The 15,812-nt window shown below is 44.3% G+C and overlaps 7 protein-coding genes across 29 annotated transcripts in view; 6 read left to right on the top strand and 1 right to left on the bottom strand.

Annotated features, from left to right (window-relative positions):
- The window catches only part of LOC6739755 (modifier of mdg4), a 28,629-nt gene that overhangs the window by 3,553 nt on the left and 9,264 nt on the right, over nucleotides 1-15,812 (bottom strand). Inside the window, exons 5-7 of one of the 21 annotated variants that reach the window (XR_001599810.2) lie at nucleotides 6,165-6,442; nucleotides 5,374-5,573; nucleotides 4,968-5,109 (exon numbers count right to left, since the gene is read on the bottom strand). The exons of 3 other annotated variants lie outside the window; for them this stretch is intronic. Coding sequence is in view for 17 of the 18 variants with exons in the window: in XM_039294599.2 (XP_039150533.1) it covers nucleotides 316-565; nucleotides 711-1,062 (602 nt within the window). In the remaining variant the exon portion in view is untranslated. Of the gene's footprint in view, nucleotides 1-75; nucleotides 566-645; nucleotides 1,063-1,169; nucleotides 1,664-1,768; nucleotides 2,027-2,339; nucleotides 2,456-2,530; nucleotides 2,924-3,223; nucleotides 3,611-3,706; nucleotides 4,056-4,162; nucleotides 4,321-4,409; nucleotides 4,716-4,817; nucleotides 5,110-5,373; nucleotides 5,574-5,664; nucleotides 5,959-6,053; nucleotides 6,443-9,537; nucleotides 10,246-10,343; nucleotides 11,251-11,343; nucleotides 11,745-11,833; nucleotides 12,015-12,082; nucleotides 12,362-15,812 lie in introns of those variants that run through there. 17 more of the 21 variants (XM_039294599.2, XM_016172024.2, XM_016172034.2 and 14 more) reach the window with 17 other exon arrangements.
- Nucleotides 7,311-8,651, top strand: LOC6727202 (modifier of mdg4). The gene is made up of 3 exons (XM_002102558.3): nucleotides 7,311-7,404; nucleotides 7,749-7,913; nucleotides 7,987-8,651. The coding sequence occupies exons 1-3, from the start codon at nucleotides 7,323-7,325 to the stop codon at nucleotides 8,445-8,447; spliced, it is 708 nt and encodes a 235-aa protein (XP_002102594.2). The 5' UTR covers nucleotides 7,311-7,322; the 3' UTR covers nucleotides 8,448-8,651.
- LOC6727201 lies at nucleotides 8,753-9,494 on the top strand. 2 transcript variants are annotated; one of them, XR_001599915.3, is made up of 3 exons: nucleotides 8,785-8,965; nucleotides 9,026-9,311; nucleotides 9,404-9,494. XR_001599915.3 is itself a non-coding variant. In XM_002102557.4 (2 exons), the coding sequence occupies exons 1-2, from the start codon at nucleotides 8,785-8,787 to the stop codon at nucleotides 9,184-9,186; spliced, it is 342 nt and encodes a 113-aa protein (XP_002102593.1). In that variant the 5' UTR covers nucleotides 8,753-8,784; the 3' UTR covers nucleotides 9,187-9,494. The 2 variants fall into 2 exon arrangements, 1 of the variants encoding a protein (XP_002102593.1); XM_002102557.4 differs by having other exon boundaries at nucleotides 8,753-8,965; nucleotides 9,026-9,494.
- LOC6727198 lies at nucleotides 12,945-13,968 on the top strand. 2 transcript variants are annotated; one of them, XM_044923211.1, is made up of 3 exons: nucleotides 12,946-13,325; nucleotides 13,380-13,714; nucleotides 13,826-13,968. In XM_044923211.1, the coding sequence occupies exons 1-2, from the start codon at nucleotides 13,205-13,207 to the stop codon at nucleotides 13,673-13,675; spliced, it is 417 nt and encodes a 138-aa protein (XP_044779146.1). In that variant the 5' UTR covers nucleotides 12,946-13,204; the 3' UTR covers nucleotides 13,676-13,714; nucleotides 13,826-13,968. The 2 variants fall into 2 exon arrangements, with proteins under 2 accessions (XP_016033707.1, XP_044779146.1); XM_016175803.3 differs by lacking the exon at nucleotides 13,826-13,968 and having other exon boundaries at nucleotides 12,945-13,325; nucleotides 13,380-13,736.
- On the top strand, nucleotides 13,885-14,873 carry LOC6727196. Its single transcript, XM_016175804.3, has 3 exons — nucleotides 13,885-14,093; nucleotides 14,345-14,580; nucleotides 14,734-14,873. Exons 1-2 carry the CDS (start codon nucleotides 13,885-13,887, stop codon nucleotides 14,529-14,531), a joined length of 396 nt encoding a protein of 131 aa, XP_016033706.1. The 3' UTR covers nucleotides 14,532-14,580; nucleotides 14,734-14,873.
- On the top strand, nucleotides 14,546-15,323 carry LOC123327267. Its single transcript, XM_044923222.1, has 3 exons — nucleotides 14,546-14,550; nucleotides 14,694-14,701; nucleotides 14,734-15,323. The coding sequence occupies exons 1-3, from the start codon at nucleotides 14,546-14,548 to the stop codon at nucleotides 15,057-15,059; spliced, it is 339 nt and encodes a 112-aa protein (XP_044779157.1). The 3' UTR covers nucleotides 15,060-15,323.
- On the top strand, nucleotides 14,951-15,790 carry LOC27207039. Its single transcript, XM_016182795.2, has 2 exons — nucleotides 14,951-15,092; nucleotides 15,420-15,790. Exon 2 carries the CDS (start codon nucleotides 15,482-15,484, stop codon nucleotides 15,728-15,730), a length of 249 nt encoding a protein of 82 aa, XP_016033705.1. The 5' UTR covers nucleotides 14,951-15,092; nucleotides 15,420-15,481; the 3' UTR covers nucleotides 15,731-15,790.

The following is a 15,812-nucleotide window of genomic DNA, read 5'->3' as shown; positions in this document are numbered from 1 at the left end:
TTAAAGGTTAGTATGGGTTACATAATGTAGACATAAGCGATGGAAAATGAGAAGCTGATAAAAAAGTTTTTCCAATTAATGTATTTTCTTTGTATTTATTATGATTGAATGCTCCACTGTCGCTCGTCTCTAAAGTACACCTTATGCCAACTACAGTATCCCTAGACATCGTGGGTAAGTTCATTGAGCTCCTCCTCGTGCAGATCGAAGCTGACGCCGCCAGCTCCCTCCATCTCGCAGTCCAATTTGGTGGCCATTTGGTGCGGATCCCGCAGCGTCTGCGCCTTGCTGGAGCTGTACTTGTTCCGCTTGAGCTCAGCGTGCAGGTGCTCCGCCTTGTTGATGATGAACTTGGGCGGCGTCTCCTTTAACATGGTGATGCGTGCAGGACACTTGATCTTCTTTGTGGCCATCGAGCTGCAGCGCCACAGGATCTTCTTTTTGTTCTCGCTCATGATCAGAAAGCGAATGCCATTGGCCATGATGGCGGGGCGACCGCGCAGCGATTGCGTAAAGAATACCAGCACATCTTCCGGATTGGGCACCTCTTCGTTGGCCAGAACAACTGCAATAAAGGAAGAAGGTATTAGATGTGGTCGAAAGTGTTGGCAAATACAAGTAAACATTTAATAAATTGGACAATTATTTAGGTGTCTCATAGATTTCTTCTTGTTTTATTAACATGTTTCTGAGAAAGACTCTTAAATTACATATCGAACATGTGAGCCATGCTCTGCGGAAGACTCCTCACGTTAGACACCACAGGAGTCTTTATTTTGGGATATCCTCCCGTCCCGGGATTTTCTTTGCGCTTTGGACGCATGTGGCAGTGGTCGTGGATCTGCCGGAAGTCATTGCTGTTTGTCTTGCTCATGCAAATTAGCACTGGGCACTTGGTATGGCGATAATACCAATGGCAGCGCCAGTACAGATTCGTGCGGTTTATGTTGTTGCGGAAGAACTTCATCCCGTCGAGCCAGAGTAGTTGCCCGCCACGCTTGGACACGGAGAACTGGATCTGCGGGTTGTTGCCGCGATACTGTCCATGTCCGTAGTCGAATTCTGGAAGAAAGCCGAATACAGAAGAAGGAATTTAGTAACTTGTTCTAATTTCTTAACCTTAGGCATTGGTTGAATTGGTTGAGATAGATACTTAAAGGTATTAAAAAAACATTTGACATTGCTTCGCTTTAATACAAATATTTTACAGTCTTATGGACTAGGTGCTAAGCAGTATCTTATTGCAGCTAGAAGTCCTGGTTTCTTAGTTTCGATTTTATTTCAAGGAGTGGCGGCGGCTCCATTATGAGAGGAGGTACACGGGCAGGCTCAGGAGCCGTATCCGGATCGTCTTCATTATCCATCTCAGCCTCGGGTTCCGCTTGTGCCTCATCCTCTGCGGATTCCGCTAACTTTGTTTCTGAGCCGGGCAGAGGCTTGATCTCAATGTCGTTGCTTTCCGTGTGCTGGTGCTGGTGACAAAGTCGCAGGATGAGAGTGGACTCGTCGTGGATGGCGATGGCAGGGCAACGCTCCTTGTAATAATTTCGGCATTTCCAGTACTGCAGATGACCACGCTTCTTGTTTCGGAAGAAGCGGAAGCCATTGATCACCAGCAACTTGCCGCCGTTCTTCTTGGAGTCCGCGAAGTCAATGTGAAATGCTGTGGATGAAATGGAAAGTCTGGATTAGTTTGGGAATGTGTGAACAAGGGCTACGTCAAAAGCGTAGGTCTATCCTTATGGAAACAGATGTAGTTCGTCGTAAATTTTGTTTAAAATTAAAAGAAGTTATTTATTTAAGAGTGGATTGTTAGATGTCTAATGGTTTTGACAATGTGCACTTAAATGTAAGCCTAGGACGCATCCAGAGATAGGGCCTTCTCCCTTTTTATGAGCACAGGCAGGTTTGCGTTGTTGCTAGGGAATTTCCGGCTGTGATCATGCTCGTAGGTGCATTTGATGACTCGCTCCTGTCCGTTTTTGTCCACCGCGGTCACGACACGAGCCCGGCAGACCGTCACATCCTGTTGGGGGGACAAAGGAATACGTCGTTACTTCTCCACTCCAATTCAAAAAGTCATAAAAAGCAGTTAGTATATAACAAGGAGTCTCAGTGCTCCTTTAAATGCTGTTTTAGAAATCTATTAATTATTAACTCTTGTTTCTTTAACTCTGCATATTAAACATATACATATATCTAATTAAAAAATCAAGGAAATTTATTTTTAATATTCTTAGCAAAACACGAAAAATTATGAGCAGACTTTATCTAATTGATTTCTCTTACACAAAACCTCAATTCTAGGATTTTCAGCAAAGTCTTGTAGTTAAACTTACCTTTTTCGAGCATATCCAATAAGTACGAGAGGCGGAACATCGGTTCTTAACGAACTTCTCGTTCTGGAAGAGCAGCACGGTTCTTCCCCGCTGTCCAGTGCCGAAGACAGCCAGTTCTAAAAGGATTAAGCAGGTAATTAGAATAAGCATAATATTGGGAGTGTCTTAACACTTGTGTATAACTATTAAACTAGCTTTCAAACGAATAATGGTAAGTTTATTGGTAATAGAGCAATGTGTGCACGTCTACAAATGGTTGTGCACGCCTGAAATGGCTACATAGGTGGGCTTGTTTTTGTGGGTAATCATGTAGACGTTGCAGCTTAGTCGCTTTTTAGCGCATCCCCAATATATGATATCGTTGTAGTTGGCACGTCGATCATAACGATATCCGTCGTAGATCAGAACATCGCCGCTCCTGGTCCGATCATACCGGATGCGATCCCAGTCGTCCAGGGTGCGGACGCACTTCTGATCGGACGCCAGTCCACAGCGAACATTCTGTGGCCGTGTACCCTTGGTTTTGGGCAAGAAGCTTTCGTTTCCAAAGTCAGCCAGGTTACTAGGATTCAGTTCACCTAAAACTGAAAAGAAAAAAACTAGTTAGAGTGTGAACGCAAAATGTTATACATGTTTAAAATTAAAAAGAAAAACCACACCGCATTGCGGAATAAAGATTTATAAAGAAATATATATTTAGGTACAATAAAATAAAACAAGAGGTTGCTATTCATAAACATAAGTAAAGTTTTAAACAAGTCAATTGCAACACTCACCTCACCTTAATAAATACTATCTTCTGCAAAATATTCATGAACCTGTTTATATACCAAGCTTAAGATCTGACAAATTAAAAGGTGTTATTGCGCAAAACTAGAAATGGATTTCGGTTCAATTTCGTTTACTATATCTTTCTGTACAAAAAGCTGCCTAATCTCTACAGCTATGTGTCCTGATTCAATCCTCTGAATGCTCTTTGATCTATGGATGATTATGCACACCGCTGACGGCGTAGCGGGATTGGCCATTCGGCAAGATGTGAGTGATGACGCGGGAGCGGCATTGCTTGCGCCACTTGCTGCACTTCCAGTAGACCTTGTCCTTGTAGGCGGCGTTCCGCAGGTAACGATGCTCCCCACAGTGCAGAACGACATTCCCCGCCGGAGTGCGAACGTAGTGCACGCCCTCCATGGATTTGGACAAACGAACGCGCTTCATTAGCTGGTGTTGTTCGGGTTTTTCGATGGGATCGGTTAACACATCAAATGTCACTAAAACATAGAAAAACAGGCAGAATTAGTTAAAGGCAACGCAATCAGAACATTCACATACAGATAGTTTCTTTAAATCATATAGGACATTTCTGCTTAAATACACAAGACAAACAGTTTATTTTAGATTCACATAATAGTCTACTTTTATATCGTAAGGTATGGCTAGATTTTGAGTATCGATTCATTGCAGGTTGTTAAGGTCCTCGATGCTTAGGTTGAGCGTCCTCAACTCCAGTGTTAGATCCTCGTCAGCCTCCTCCTTTATGAAGCCAGTGGCTACAGACTTTTCCGACTTGTTTCGCGCCTTTCCCACAACGTGTGATACCGAAAGCCGTTTTTTTCGCTCCGTGTTCAGGCAGGTGTGATGGCACGATTCCAGTACTATTTTGTGCACACCTTCAACCACATTGGTGACCACCCGAGCATTGCATTTCGTGCTTCCCTGGAAGAAAGATAGGAGCTAGCTAATTTCTGTCTGAAACTTTCATAGAAGTATTAACACCATAGGCTTGCTTAGTTTTCTGTAAGGTTACTTATATTTTGTCTCACCTTTTTGGAGCATATCCAGTAGGTCTTCAGGTTATTGCGACGATTTCGCACGTAGTTGTGGCCATTAAAGGCCAGCAGTTTGCAGCCACGCTGTCCCCGAATAAACGTGAGTAGGCTGTGCTTGATGGCGCCCTTCATGTCATCCAGGTCGTCCAATACTGTAAGATAACAAATCAGCTTTGAGTTAGCTTAAATGTTAAGTGTACTACTGCGAAGACTGTTGAAGTGTGAATTTTACAAAATACGGTTTTGATTTTTAAGATTTATATTCTACAATAAATAAGCTATAAATTGATTCTATACAAGGATCCAAAGTCGGCCGGTTTTTATATAATTCTTTAGTAGGGCGGATGGTTATGTTGTCCGCATTTGATAGTCACATCGTGGTCTTGCGCGGTGACCACACGGGCCTTGCATTTGTGAACACCCGCTCGAGCACAAGACCAATAAGTTTTCAATCCCGAGGTCTTGTTTCGAGTAAATGAGAACTCTCCGATCTTCAGTTTTCGGCTCCCTCGAAAGCCGGTGATGTACGAGTAGTAAGCAACAGAACCTGTGAATAGAAGGAAGACATATTTGGTTAGTACAAACTTGTGGAGGAGTACGACGTAGATCTAAAGCTAGAGACCAAAGAGACGCATGAAGAGCGATAAACTTAGCTAACTTGATTTTTATTAAGTCAGACGAGTGTTGAGGTGATGCAATATTTTACACTTAGACTTAAGACTAGGGCGCTATGTCGTTGTTGCCGCTGCTGAAGTGGCGGCCGTTTCCAGCGGGTCCTGACGACGCTCCGCCCGGGCAGCCGCCTCGGCTTCCGCCCGCTGGCGCTTCAGGGAGCCGTACTTTCGCGCCTTAGTGATAACTTCGTGGTTGTGCTCGCTGTTCAGGATGGTGAGTGTATCCAATTTGGTCTTGAGCCGCGCACGACATCGCAACACTGCGAACTAAAAGGAGATCCACAATAAATACATTAACTGGTGTAGATTTGGCATATATTGTGAAAGGAATGCAATTAACTTTACAAAATAACTAACAATTAATTAGAACTGTCTTTAACTCAGAAAAGTAGGCTCTACTTATCTTTCTCTCGACTAAGATTAAGCAGTAACTAGGTTAGTTATATTTTCTCAATATTTTTGGCAGAATTTAAAACAAAATACTAATACGACTAAAACGTTTTATTCGAATGTATAGTTTTAGCCAATTACCTGGCTGCAGCGCCAATAGGTGACGTCGTCCCGGCAGATGTGACGATTGAAGGTGTGCTGCTTGAGCATAATCTGCTTGGTGCCGTACTTGCTGACGATAAAGAAGGGAGAGTTGCTGTTGATCACTCCGGCAGACGAGGCGTTGGCCAGCTGCATAGTGGCCTCGCCCACATCCACGCTGATCTGGTAGTCGAATTTGGCTACAATAAGAAGAGTTTTCCGTGTTAGTTGTGCGTGATGCTTGGATTAGGGGGGATTTTTAGTTCAGAAGAGGAAATAAAACACTTGGGATTGCTTTAATGGTATAATGGTATTCGGTATATTGTACATTGCGGATTCGGCCTATGACTACATACACATCCTACATCCTACTAGCACAGTGCCGGGCGTGCTCATAATGCCTGGTGAGTCGAGGTCGTCGGCTCAGCTCCACAAGGACGTAATAGGTCGGGCAGTTCCTGGTCAAGCAATGGAAGTAGGTGCGGTACTGCATGGCACGGGTTTTCTTGTAAGACTTCCCGCTGACCACCAGGAACTCGCCCTGAGCGGTGCGTTTCAAGAGGACGCCCTTGTTCTGGTCTTTTGCTGGAGAAAATGAAGACGAAGATGAAGATGGTATGAAGATGGTATGATGACGAAATGACGGCTGCCACATAAGTTTAATGATCTTAATGTAGGTACTGCATGCAACTGGGTATAATCTTTTGTACAAATATCATTCTTTCGGGTGTGTGTAATCTCATTTAATATTGAGGATAAAAGGCATCCTTAGGCATTAGTTTAGCAGGCACCTTGCCACCCAAAAAGCGCGGCGGATGATTGTGGGCATTCTTCCCCAGCTTGATCCCTCCGTCGAATTTGGTGATGGCCCTCGCGGAGCACTTGTTTTCGTTCAGACGCTTGCCATTTCCGTCGGAACAGATCCAATTGACCGTGGCCCGGAAACTGGCCTCCTTCTTGTACATGTATCCATTAAATACCAAGTTAAAGCCCTGCTTCTGGTTTTTCAGGAAGAAGTACTCATGCTTATCGATCCATTGGCCACGCGGAATATCGCCGATGAACTGACCTGTAATGGAGGATCCAAGGAAACTGTCTTTATTACCCGGGTGGCTTGGAAATAAAAAGGTATAGCCCAGAGAAAAACACATGGAAGTTTGAGGTGCTGAGTAAACTATTTATTGCAGGCAATTCCCGATACACTCTACTATTTATAGCCGCTTATTTATATCACTTGTAAAAGGTTGTAGCTAGTTTGCCTTTAACTGGCTACAAGTCGATTGATAGTCTAATATTCTAGTATTTGGCTAGAGATTCCTTTTGTGGTCAAGAAGGGTTGATTGGTAGCGAGGTGGACTCACCTGGGGGACAAAGCACTTTCCACAATAATTTCACAACTGCTCAGAAAAATCACTAAGTATCACTAAAAAACACTAGTTCACCTTAAATTCAAATAGAACATGCTTTTTGGCACTTTTTTGGAGGGATTCCTTTTTGAGACACCAACAACAACAAAGGTGACAATCGCTGCACACACACAGACGCCCATACATACGCACAGGGCCACACGCACTCACTCGCTGCATTTTCGCAGGATAATTCACATATTGCAAACTTCGAACATTAATTGCCATGCTGCAGTTATCAACATTTAAGCCACAACACCTTTTTTTAACTTTAGATTATTAATTTGTTTGACAAAATACAAAAACGCAGCGAACACAACACGGCGAAAAAATAACAACTACAACAAAAATGGCGTGCCCGCAGCAGCACAAGCAGTGCTGTTAGCGGAGCTATCGGCTATCGGCTGTTAACTGTATTTGAATCGTAACGTATTTTATTTTTACATAGCTCTATTTTACTGATATTCTTGCAATATTTCGTTATTTTCAGAATTCGGATTGTCTTGTATCTCAAAAAATGTAAGCTTATGAGCTCAACAATCGATGATGTATCAAGGCAAGGAGAAGGACTACTACTATGAGAACATATTTATATCAGAAGCGATCCCTGACACAAATTTTCTTGGTAATCCCTTTGACATATTAATAAATATAAATGACTTTTTTAATTCCAAAAGAATATATTGAGCCAAATAGAAAAGCACTTATCGATAGTGTTAGGTGCCAAGCATCGATAACATAGTGAGTGCCAGCTCTAAAGTACAGTGCTCTTCTTCTTTAAACCGTGTTTTTCGTGCATTAAATATTTTATTTTATATATTTGTACATTACTCCCTGCTTGTAAACCAATAAAATACACAATAACCAGCAAAAAACCCTCCTCAGTTGTTTTATTTTCATTTTTTCGCCCGAATGGCCCAATCTTATCCAGATGTTCTAACCTGTTGCGTTTGATTCTCCAATTGACAGCCGCCACATCCGCATCTGCATCTAAGATTCCACCACGTAAACGCGGCAGACCGAAAACAAAGGTTGAGGATCAGACGCCCAAGCCGAAGCTCCTGGAAAAACTACAGGCGGCTACCCTAAACGAGGAGGCAAGCGAGCCTGCTGTGTACGCCTCCACCACGAAGGGTGAGTCCGAATCCTGGCTAGAAGCCAAAAGGCTGCTCCACGATAGCCAAGCTAATTGACGCTTCATTCGCAGGCGGTGTCAAGCTAATCTTCAATGGCCACCTGTTCAAGTTCTCGTTCCGCAAGGCGGACTACTCGGTGTTTCAGTGCTGCTACCGTGAACACGGCGAGGAGTGCAAGGTGCGGGTGGTATGCGACCAGAAACGAGTCTTTCCTTACGAGGGCGAGCACGTGCACTTCATGCAGGCCAGCGACAAAAGCTGCCTGCCCTCTCAGTTCATGCCGGGCGAATCGGGAGTCATATCCTCGCTGTCGCCCAGTAAGGAGCTGCTGATCAAGAATACCACCAAGCTCGAGGAAGCCGACGACAAGGAGGAGGAAGATTTCGAGGAGTTTGAGATTCAGGAGATCGACGAGATCGAATTGGACGAACCGGAGAAGACGCCCGCCAAGGAGGAAGAAGTGGATCCCAATGATTTCCGTGAAAAAATCAAGAGACGACTGCAAAAGGCACTGCAGAACAAGAAGAAGTGACACGGAATATGCCTTAGATCTTCAAACTCTTTTTACTATATAAACTTAACTATGATCGAGAAGGCTCAAGAAGGCCCAACAGTACAAGATCTGAGCTGCCTAAGGGCTTTACATTATACTTTCTATATCCATTTGGGTTTTAAATACCCCTAATAATTCTAAATAATTAAGTTTTTCGTAATAAAACGATGTCAATAAATCGGACCTAAACCATTTCACTAGCTAGTAAGCTCTAACTTAATACGTAGCTGTACTCAAACCCCCGTTTAATTGATAAATAACATACGCCCTTTCCTGTCTTTCAGTAACCCAACACGTCCGCAACTGTGGTCCGCAGATGTTCCTGATCAGCCGCAAGGGCGGCACTCTGTTGACCATCAACAACTTTGTGTACCGCTCCAATCTTAAGTTCTTCGGCAAGAGCAATAATATCCTGTACTGGGAGTGCGTCCAAAACCGATCGGTTAAGTGCCGCAGTCGCTTAAAGACCATCGGCGATGATCTCTATGTAACCAATGGTTCGTAAAGCGAAGTAAGCAAAGACATTATGTCACACAATGGCTTCTTTCCATCTTCAGATGTGCACAATCACATGGGCGACAACAAGCGTATTGAGGCGGCCAAGGCGGCTGGGATGTTGATCCACAAGAAGTTGAGTTCCCTCACAGCCGCCGACAAAATCCAGGGTTCCTGGAAAATGGACACCGAGGGCAACCCAGACCAGCTGCCCAAGATTTAGCCGCTTCCTAGACATTCCCAACCTAAACGTCCGAGTTCTGTTAGGGCTAAGCTAATGTATTCTACTATTGTTCTTGAGCGTATATCATTGATTTAGACTGAGTGTCCCGAGCCTAGTTAGGATGGGTAAGTAGCCTGTTCATCTGGGATCTCAAAGTACCATTTTTGTAATTCTTAAAGTCCCGGGTCATATTATTTATTTTGTTCTCATTGCTTAGACGCTTTTGGCCACGGCACTGACTTAAACAATGGCTTGTGTTACGTACAAAATATGAACTCTTAATAAAATCAGATGAACATCTAAACGAATTGCAATTATATGTATGATCTCGTTATAAGTTAGAAGAGATTCTTTCATACGTTCTAAATAGTTTTTGTTTATTTTGTGCACTAAACGTATTTGCGTTAAGAGATCTTATACCGTTTTTTGAAAGATTTATGAATTAAACAATTCTCGTGGGTCCATGTAGAAATCTAATTTAACGTTTATGTATGCATGAGTACTTTGATATTTGATACTTTGATCACGTTGCATTAAGTTATTATGTTTCAGAAACTATCTGACTTTTGCAAGAAATCCATATAAACTAAATGCTAATTTTGGTGTACTTTTAAATAATCAATAATATTCTTGTTCTCTATTATTACGTGTTGCTGATATATATCTACGAAGAATTAGAAGAAGCTGTGTATATTACCTATGCAGTGCAAGGATTGGAATGTTCTTGACGGCGAGAACAGGACCATTTTTGGTCCTAGTCGGTAGAGACCCAAGGCATCTTTAGGCTTTCTTGCTGAGTCCTGACATTGTTGTGGTTGTGGGATGAGCACGTGCTGCGGTATTTCACCTCGGAGTCCACCATGAACGTGGAGGCTCGCGCTTTGCAGCCCTTGTGGTGATACATGCAGCGCCAGGATCCGATAAGGTTGTCTCTGCCCAAAATACGGTGGACGATAAAGTGCTTGTTGGCAATGATTAGCCTCGGACGTCTATGGGCAGAAAGACTGAACTCAGCAGGCCCGTCAAAGTTCAACAATTTTTTTGAGTAACGTCTGCGATCTGAAAGATACAATAAGCATCAAGTCAGTAAATTGTCTTGGTAATGTTCACAAAAATAATATGTAACTAGCGTATATGGCTAAAACAGGATAGTAGAGTAGATGTTTCCATTATCTTTATTTCGGTTTGTAAATTGCTTAAGCTAATCAGGACCTATACAAATTTGCACTTAGCTTAGGTTTAGGTGGCTCGATTTGCAGCCGCAAGTTTTGGAATATTTCAAGTACTTTGCAGTAGCTTCCAATTCCACCGTGATGTTATTTATACAAACATGGTATATGCGTGTCCTTAAAATTCTGCAAAGACTCCTTGCCCGCTAAAAAGCGCTCACCTTAGGTACACTCCACATCGACATTAGTACAACAGATTATTGAAACCACAGAATTTGGTGAGCCCACAACCGACGGGGTTAATAATCTTTGCTGATGAAAACGGCACCGTGCGCCTGGTGCTGCTGCATCAGCGCCATCATCTGCGGCGTTTGAACGTGGGGCAGGGAGATGGGCATCGCCAATGACATGGAGACGGGCACAGGTACCGTCACCGGCATGCCGAGGTGGGTGGGCGCTGTGGCGTACGTGGGCATCTGCGCAACTTGGGTCATCATTTCCATCGCAGGAGTGGGAGTCGCCGATGTGAGCAAATGGTTCGGGTTGGGTGGTGAACTCTTAACCACTGGCACAGTGCCGTTGGCCTTGGCCTGGCAGTAAAGTTGACACAGGGGCAGCAGCTCCTTGTGCCGCCTCTTGATATGGCTGAGAAAGTTCCCCGTGGACTTGGTGGTGCCGGAGATCAGTCCGTGGCATGTTGTGCAGGTGGCCTGGATAGCGCCTGGCGTCTTCTGGTTCGGCTGGATGTTCTTGTAGAACTTACCGTCCAGTAGCTTGGGCAGGGTAAAGGGTTTTCGGAACGATTCCTCATCGCTTAAGTATGTGACGGCCAAGGCGGCCACAGCAGCATCCGATGAGTGGCCAGGCGTCGGCGAAGGCTCCATTTTGATCTTGACTGCAAAATGAAAACATTAACAGATTAGTTGGGATTTAAGAAGGCTTAACAACTATATAGTAGGTACAGAACGAGAACACTCATAACTACGTATTATGTGCACATTTAATTTAATTTATTTATGTTAAGGTAGAGCTGAAATCTATGAGTATATTATATTAACTGCTGGTCCTCCGGAGCCTACTGCAGCTCCGGAAATTCGTCCAGCAGGTCAGTCGTGAGATCCATCGAGCTGACCTCCGGAGCGTGGGTGTGCGGAGTGCCAGCGATGCGCAGGGTGACCTCCTGTACTTTGGAGGTCACCAAGGTGGCCCGGCAGCTGTGTTTCACGTAGCGTGAGCACCGCCAGAAGACGTTCTTCAGGCTCTGGCGATTCACGACATACCGATAGCCCTCGTAGACCAGCATCACCCTGCCTCGCTGCGTCGTGGTGTACTGGATGCTGGCGCCGGTGGTTTTGCCCTCGAAGAGCGCCTTCAGCGACTGGATGACACCTGGAAAGGGAGGTAGATGTGTTTTTACAGACATTAGTTGAGGTTATTTTGGGAGATCCAGGTGAGACCACTAACTAGTGCACAAGAGGTTTAAAGGGGAGTTCTAGTACAGGCATTTATTTCGGTTTACGAATGCAACAATCAATTTAAACTATTTTCCCTCCTTGATAGCCATAAGCTTAAGCGTAGACAGCTTGTGGTCAATGAACTCCTGTACTGCGGAAGGGGTCAGCTGGTTGCCGCGCAGGGCAAACACTTTACACACATGGGCTGCAAAGATGGGAGACAACACAGGTTAGAACGACAATTCGTGCAACGGGCGCAGCTCCTTTATGTACTTATGATGTCCTGGAACAGGTCCTTGTCCGTAGTCTCCTCGTGCTGGGCTATGCGCACCAGCTTGTCTTTACCAATCACCAGATCCATCACACGGCACGTATATATCATCGGCATGGGAATATACGCCTTGGCCAGAGCCACCTTGGACACAAAGACCCGGCTGCCATCGAACAAGGGGATAGCGTCAGCATCTCTAGGGGACTTCTGAACGCTATCAGTTGCTGGTTTCCTTGGAAGCTCCGCGGGCTTCGGGATGGCAGTGTCCTTGCTCGGGCCATCTGGAACGGCACATGGTGGCAAAAACGATTAAAACACTTTAGCCTAGGAGGTCAAGGGAAAACATAAACAAAATAAAACACGGATATTGTGGTTTTCTCTTTTACGGAGTCTTTATTTCATTTCAATTAGGAAGCTTACGCCTACACTTTTAGCGCAATTCTCGCGTCAAAACAGTTTTCCCATTATTTATCACACTCGTTGTCCAATTTCACATATTAAAACACAAATTATTTATTGAAGTAAGTCCACGCGAGTCACAGAAGACAAGGAAATGGCAGCAACCATGCCAGGGCTGCACTCGATACACAGCGAGTCCTCGGTAAAAGGGCGAGCAAATGGCTACGTTGTTTGAATTAAAGTTATTTTAATTATGAAAATGACATACCTTCCTTAATATTACTAAACTCAAGTAAACATATTACTAAATTATAGCAAAATATGAATATTGGTATTGGTACCAATAAATATGTCAATCAAACAGCTCATTCCGTGTTAGTAAAATGAAGTCGATTTACCGGTTTCAAGACGGTCTATAATTTTTCAATAGTTTTGCGCATACCTGTAGCTACTGTACTCCCGAACATTGCAGCCCTGGGTGCAAGCGCTTGGTCTGGCAACCCTGTAAAAATGTCGCCCACAGTTGTGAAAAAACGAAGTGATTTCCGAAAATTGTTGCTAAATTACTAAACAAAAGGTGAAATTAAGATTTGTAATGGCCCCGAAAAGTGAATAGTGTTGGTGGAGTCCTAGCTGTGGAAAAAAGGGCCGCCTCCCAAAGAAGGGAGCCCGATGGCGAGTAATGAAGATGCATAAATGCCAACGACGCCTGGGATTTCAAGCAAATGTGTACAAATGTTAAAACGAAATTGCAAAGCGACGCCATGCGCGCAATGTTAATAAAGTATAGAAACTACAGTGAAGCAGGCATATATTACTTGGCGGATCCTCTTGGGCAATCAATCAGTCAGAGCGTTCTAATCAACACACCTTCCTCCCACTCCAACTTGTGTCTTGCAGAAAAGGAGGATGACTTCAAGTTGCACCTGCCTCTCCTGGTGGCAAGGAGAAAGAAGACGCCCGGTGGCTCCCGCAAGAAGAGTTTTGACCACCTGGAGGTGAGCTTCACCAGAAGCAACAGGGGTAACAACCTGCTGACCATCGATGGGAAGCCCTTTACCCTCAATCGCCGAATCAAGGATGTCTGCTACTGGGAGTGCGTCAAGCTGCGCTGCAAGTACATCAAGTGCTCCGCCCGCGTGGTGACCAAGTCCAATCGGATCTCGGCACTGAGCGGGCTCCACAATCATCCCTAAGTTACGAACTACCTGTGCCATCTCATTAGTCTAATAAAGGTGTTTACGTTGAACCAGTTTATATCTTCCGCCTCTCCTGTCGTTGTTGATTCTGTAGTGTCCTTACGCAACTCAGGAGGCCTTCTGACTAATCTATTCCAATTCTTGCAGCATGCTACCATCTGGTGCCCAATCGCCGCGGTGGGAAGAACCTCATCTTCCAGGGGCACATGTACTCCGTGGAACGCAAGTACCGAAACAGCATCAACTGGGTGTGTTCCAAGAACAGCAACAGCGTGCTCCGCTGCCCGGCGAGGTGCGTCACAAATCCGGAGAGTGGCAACGGCATCAAGCTGAGCCACCGACGCCACAATCATCCGGCGGATGCCTTTAAGCCCCACAAGCGCTGTCGAAAGCGTCCCGGCGATCGCAACTCCAAGTAACAATGTTTCAGGATGCAAAGCATGCAGGCTTGGCAATTGTTAGTCACACTAAATAGTTTAAATATAAATGTTTCGTCTAATTGTAACATTTTGGTGAAATGGAATCACTGTTCATTTGGTTTTGGGCTTCCACATATCCGAATTACTTTACTAATACTCATCAGCACGTTTCCCATAAACTAATGCTAGTTTTAAGCTGTAGTAAATTCCAAACGACTTATGACTTACTATGAAAATCTTCTAACAGATTTTCGCCACCGTTGTGTTTGCCGACGGAACGGAGTTACGATAATCGATGGCTACCGCTTCGTTATCGGTACTACACAACTGCGTCGCACCTATCTGAAGTGCGCCAACTTTCGCAGCAACTGCCGGGCCCGGGCCATTCTGAATACGGACACGAACAGAGTGCGGATGAGGCACGACCGCCATAATCACACCCGTACGGATGCTGTGAGCGGACGTATCTCTAAGAAGTAGCAGGTACCGAGCTGTCTAGAGGAATAAACATGCTGTTTCCGTTTAAAATGTTTAACTGCTTTTCACTACCAACGAAAAACCATAATACTCTTACATCCTCATCTATAAATTGAAAGACCTGACCGTGATCTAACTAGATTCGCCAATCTTTTGCAGATAACTCGAAGTTAGCGCAGTATGTGCGCTCCAACCGAGGAACCGATCTCGTTTACCACGAGGGAAACACCTACACACCCAATGAAAAGCTGAGGGAGGGACAAAAAAGTCGAGACTGGAAGTGCTCAATGTACCATAAGGCCAAGTGCCGGGCCCGCCTGGTTACTCGCATCACCGGTGGAGGGGATATTATACACGTGACCAGCAACCTGCACACACATCCCACAATGTACACCACGCAGAAAACAGACATTAGCGTGGTTGACCAGAAACTGTGCCTCGAGAGGAATCCACTCTGCGTTAACACTCGATCGATTAAAATGTAGATCAAGTAAAGCACGCCCACCGACTGATCACTGGTTAGGATAAGCCTGATCTTTAATAAGAATAATGTTTTGGTGAACAGTTTGATAAGTTTGTGCATGGGTTTCAATGCCAAAAGATAGTTTTGAACCTAATGTGCCAGCTCTAATCACATATCAAAACTAAAGGATTGTTTTCTAGAGAGAATTTTAGATTTGAAAAGTATTAAAAAATGTTCAAATACATCTATTCAATGATATTGAAGTAATTACTTCATTTAATTTAAATTTATTTATAATTAGCACATTTTCTTAAGTTCTTTTAAATTTGATTTGTTCACTACGACGGATTCAGTTTTTAATTCTAAACTGTTTCTTTTACAGGAAATCTTTCAACATTGCGTCATCTCCCAGTTGAGGCCATATTTGATTCGGACGGCAAACAGATGGACTTTATCCCGAACATTCGCGTCATCAGAAGTCAACGGAAGACCATAAAGCTTATGTTTAAAAAGTATGCCTACTCGAAGACCAACGAGCATGATGCCACAACTTACTGGCACTGTCGAAGCCGTCGCAATGGAAGGCCTGCGTGCAAGGCTCGGTTTTCGGCCAAGAGGCTCGAGAACGGTAGCTACAAAGTATATTTGACCCAGCCGGAGCACAATCATCCTCCAAAGAAGCGTCGCCTCTAATCAGAATAACTATATTTTAAGAAGAAAGATATATTAAAGAGCCATGTCTTGGCAAAATGACTTGAACCGACTCTGAATCTCT

The sequence above is a fragment of the Drosophila simulans genome, chromosome 3R (genome assembly GCF_016746395.2).
Source record: "Drosophila simulans strain w501 chromosome 3R, Prin_Dsim_3.1, whole genome shotgun sequence".
NCBI classification, from domain to species: Eukaryota; Metazoa; Arthropoda; class Insecta; order Diptera; family Drosophilidae; genus Drosophila; species Drosophila simulans.
This window is presented reverse-complemented; position numbering and strand designations above follow the sequence as displayed.

Bases quoted from the DNA above. Each gene is read 5' to 3' on its own strand.
- LOC6727202 (XM_002102558.3), top strand. From the start codon at position 7,323: ATGATGTATCAAGGCAAGGAGAAGGACTACTACTATGAGAACATATTT. The intron at 7,405-7,748 runs GTAATCCCTTTG...TCCAATTGACAG, and splicing joins CCCTGACACAAATTTTCTTG to CCGCCACATCCGCATCTGCA. The intron at 7,914-7,986 runs GTGAGTCCGAAT...CTTCATTCGCAG, and splicing joins GTACGCCTCCACCACGAAGG to GCGGTGTCAAGCTAATCTTC.
- LOC6727201 (XM_002102557.4), top strand. From the start codon at position 8,785: ATGTTCCTGATCAGCCGCAAGGGCGGCACTCTGTTGACCATCAACAAC. The intron at 8,966-9,025 runs GTTCGTAAAGCG...TTCCATCTTCAG, and splicing joins TGATCTCTATGTAACCAATG to ATGTGCACAATCACATGGGC.
- LOC6727198 (XM_044923211.1), top strand. From the start codon at position 13,205: ATGTGTACAAATGTTAAAACGAAATTGCAAAGCGACGCCATGCGCGCA. The intron at 13,326-13,379 runs GTCAGAGCGTTC...TGTGTCTTGCAG, and splicing joins TCCTCTTGGGCAATCAATCA to AAAAGGAGGATGACTTCAAG.
- LOC6727196 (XM_016175804.3), top strand. From the start codon at position 13,885: ATGTACTCCGTGGAACGCAAGTACCGAAACAGCATCAACTGGGTGTGT. The intron at 14,094-14,344 runs GTAACAATGTTT...ATCTTCTAACAG, and splicing joins CCCGGCGATCGCAACTCCAA to ATTTTCGCCACCGTTGTGTT.
- LOC27207039 (XM_016182795.2), top strand. From the start codon at position 15,482: ATGGACTTTATCCCGAACATTCGCGTCATCAGAAGTCAACGGAAGACC.